The following is a 2908-nucleotide window of genomic DNA, read 5'->3' as shown; positions in this document are numbered from 1 at the left end:
CCTAATGTTATCCTTTTTGTCTGCGTTCAATACAAACACAGTAATGTTTTTTGATATATATTTCATGCAGCTTGATCCCTCATGGCGACGCCTGTATATCTGAGCACTTAGCCAGCTCCATTAGTTGTATTTTGTGTTCCATTAGTCGGTAAATGTGTCACACCTACGGAGAGGGGATTATAATCCTGACAGCAGTCTTCTAACACCTATAAAAATCCCCCTCCGGCTAACGCACCACATGCAATCAAGGCGAATAAAGAGGTGAGTCAGTCCTCAATGAAGTTTGCTCAGTGTTCATTATTTTAGAATTGCTCCTCTCATTAATTACTGTCTGAAATAATGCTTGCTAATGTTGGACAGTGCTTTATAACCCCCCCGGTCTGCGAGCCGGGAGAGAGGAGACTGTGTCATTACGGTTTTTATTGCAACATTTGGTTTCCTCTGCAGCTCTAATGGAAGCGAGGGGCAGCGTGATGGTGCAGGTGTTGTTGTTGGCGCTGGTGGTTCAGGTCAGCCTGTCCCAGCACTGGTCCTATGGATGGCTACCAGGTGGAAAGAGAAGCGTGGGAGAGCTGGAGGCAACCATCAGGGTGAGTGATTTATGATCGTTTTTATGTCTACAATTTAAATTTTAAAGCAAATCACAACAGAAAAAGGATCAAATTGTTCTGTTAAACCTTAAATAATTTTTACAATGCTGTAAATATTTTTTTATTTACATGTAATATCAACCTTGGGTTTCATCGACTAAAATCTAATTTTGTTGTACTTAGATGATGGGTACAGGAGGAGTGGTGTCTCTTCCCGAAGAGGCGAGTGCCCAGACCCAAGAGAGACTTAGACCATACAATGTAGTAAGTGCTTATTATACATAATTTATCACCAATGTCTACTTCAATTGTACAATATTAATGTACGCTACACCACTGTGTGCCATTGTGTTCCAAAGCAGCAATGATAATATACAAACTGCTCAATGACTGTTTTTATTTTCCCCTTTTTTTGCATGAGTGAATATGTGAATGCTTAATTTTTTTTGTCTTTGTGAATGCCGGCAGATAATGCTAATTTTCTCAGATGTGTTATATATATATATGAATGAAGATTAATACATTTTGTTGTATGAAATATTTAATTTAAATTTAATTTCAATCTTTTCAGAATAATGACGATTACAGTAATTTTGACGGAAAGAGGTTCCCTATTAATTGAGTGAAGAAGTGGAGAAAAAGGACTTTATTTGAATCTTCATCAACACCAGTGAAGGATCGCCTTCACTTGTGCAGCATATTGACCTCAATCATGGCATTTATTGCACAGCTTATGTATATCCATGTCTGTAAAATTTAAATCCACTTCAAGTTGTAATAAAGGGTTTGAAATCTGACAGAATGATCTAATCTTTTGTCGCATCAGATTATCAGATGGTAATCTCACTTTGCAGATCTGCTCATTACGTGTGAGATGACGCTCATTAAATGTAAAATGAAGTTTGAAAGCCTTTTAATGGAGTAAATTGCCTTTGTAGAGCAGCCACGACCGACAAGCATGACAAACTTGTGACACAACAATCTTAGCATGACAACAGCTGGCGATTAAGCCAATTTATTAGAAATCAATGACTTAATTGAATTTGTTACACTTTTGGTAATTCCATTTTCTGCCACACCGGTCATGTGCATATGCGATGTGGGAAATTACACCAGCTGATTCTTGTGTTCATACCTGAATGTTGATTTGCCCCCCCTCCCCCCCGAACTGAAAGACAATAAATAGATTTCTGCATGTGATGTCCACAACAGCTTTCCATTCATTCAGGATAACTGCAGCCATCCAAAACAGAAAGTGTGTAAAAACTCCCCCCCTCCTCCTCACCGAACAGGAAATTGGTGTTCATTATAAAAATTGGAATTTCATATCAGGAAAGGAAAAGAATCAGCAGGGGGCATATGTTTTAAAGAGAACTCATTTTCTGGCAAAGCCCCACAGACGGAGCACCATACTAATCGCCTGGTGCATAAGGGGCTAGGATTCATGAACTGTGCTGACACCGTGGAGGCCCTGCATTGTTAGAGCGTGGTTGTAATGCACGCCAATGAACCCAAACCCGCTGGCACAACTGGGAAAAGGTGAACACTATAAAAGCACATAGAATTAAAAAGAAATTAAACCACATTCCATTGCACTTCCAGAACAATGCTCGTTCATTTGTGATACTTCACATCGTTGGTTTAATATTCATGGTTGCAATTTGCATAACACAATCATTTCCTTTGATGAGGAGAGACCTAAGATTTTTTTCTTTCTTTCTTTCTTTCTTTCTTTTTTTTTGAAAAGTGTTACATTCTACTTTGCGTTCTTTGACAAAGTTAAAGAAGGAAATGTTGTCTGGGGCATTTTTTTACTTCTTCTGAAAGTCACTATGAGACTTCCGTGAATTGATTTATTCTTATCTTTATGGAGTTTTCAATAATTCTGCAGCATCCCCATAAAGGATAATTATGTTTTTATAACATTTTCTAAAATATGGTTTTAATTCAATTTGGTATACTTGTGTGAGAATAATTAATGTTTACAGAGAAAAAAGCATAAAATCCCATAAATTCCCTTTAAATAATCCCAAAGCATTTGCTGTGAAAGCCAACTTCTCCCTCCCAGTGTCCTCATCAAGGACCTGCCTAATTGCACGTATATCAGGACAACAAAACCTGCTGGTATCTATGTTTCCAAATTTGATTTAACCTCACTTTCTCCTTCCCAGACCCCCTGGTGGATATTCACTTTGTTTACCTCAAATTAAACTTCATATTGTTTACAGCCTCCCGGTCCCTGAACATTTTATAGCATTTTCGAATTATTTATTTATTTATTTTTTGTAATGATTGTAGAGTTGGGATTCATTTGAATG

General features: G+C 37.7%; 1 protein-coding gene across 1 annotated transcript; it reads left to right on the top strand.

The window, feature by feature from the left end:
- The first annotated feature begins 125 nt into the window (after positions 1-125).
- gnrh3 (gonadotropin-releasing hormone 3) lies at positions 126-1369 on the top strand. Its single transcript, XM_084021787.1, has 3 exons — positions 126-590; positions 774-854; positions 1162-1369. Exons 1-3 carry the CDS (start codon positions 453-455, stop codon positions 1210-1212), a joined length of 270 nt encoding a protein of 89 aa, XP_083877913.1. The 5' UTR covers positions 126-452; the 3' UTR covers positions 1213-1369.
- Positions 1370-2908: the final 1539 nt, after the last annotated feature.

Source organism: Eutrigla gurnardus, assembly GCF_963514095.1.
Source record: "Eutrigla gurnardus genome assembly, chromosome: 11".
NCBI lineage: Eukaryota > Metazoa > Chordata > Actinopteri > Perciformes > Triglidae > Eutrigla > Eutrigla gurnardus.
This window is presented reverse-complemented; position numbering and strand designations above follow the sequence as displayed.

What these genes read in the sequence shown, in the direction of transcription:
- gnrh3 (XM_084021787.1), top strand. Translation starts at nt 453, where the DNA reads ATGGAAGCGAGGGGCAGCGTGATGGTGCAGGTGTTGTTGTTGGCGCTG. An exon ending in AGCTGGAGGCAACCATCAGG is followed by an intron (nt 591 to 773) that starts GTGAGTGATTTA and finishes TGTTGTACTTAG; the next exon opens with ATGATGGGTACAGGAGGAGT. An exon ending in GACTTAGACCATACAATGTA is followed by an intron (nt 855 to 1,161) that starts GTAAGTGCTTAT and finishes CAATCTTTTCAG; the next exon opens with AATAATGACGATTACAGTAA.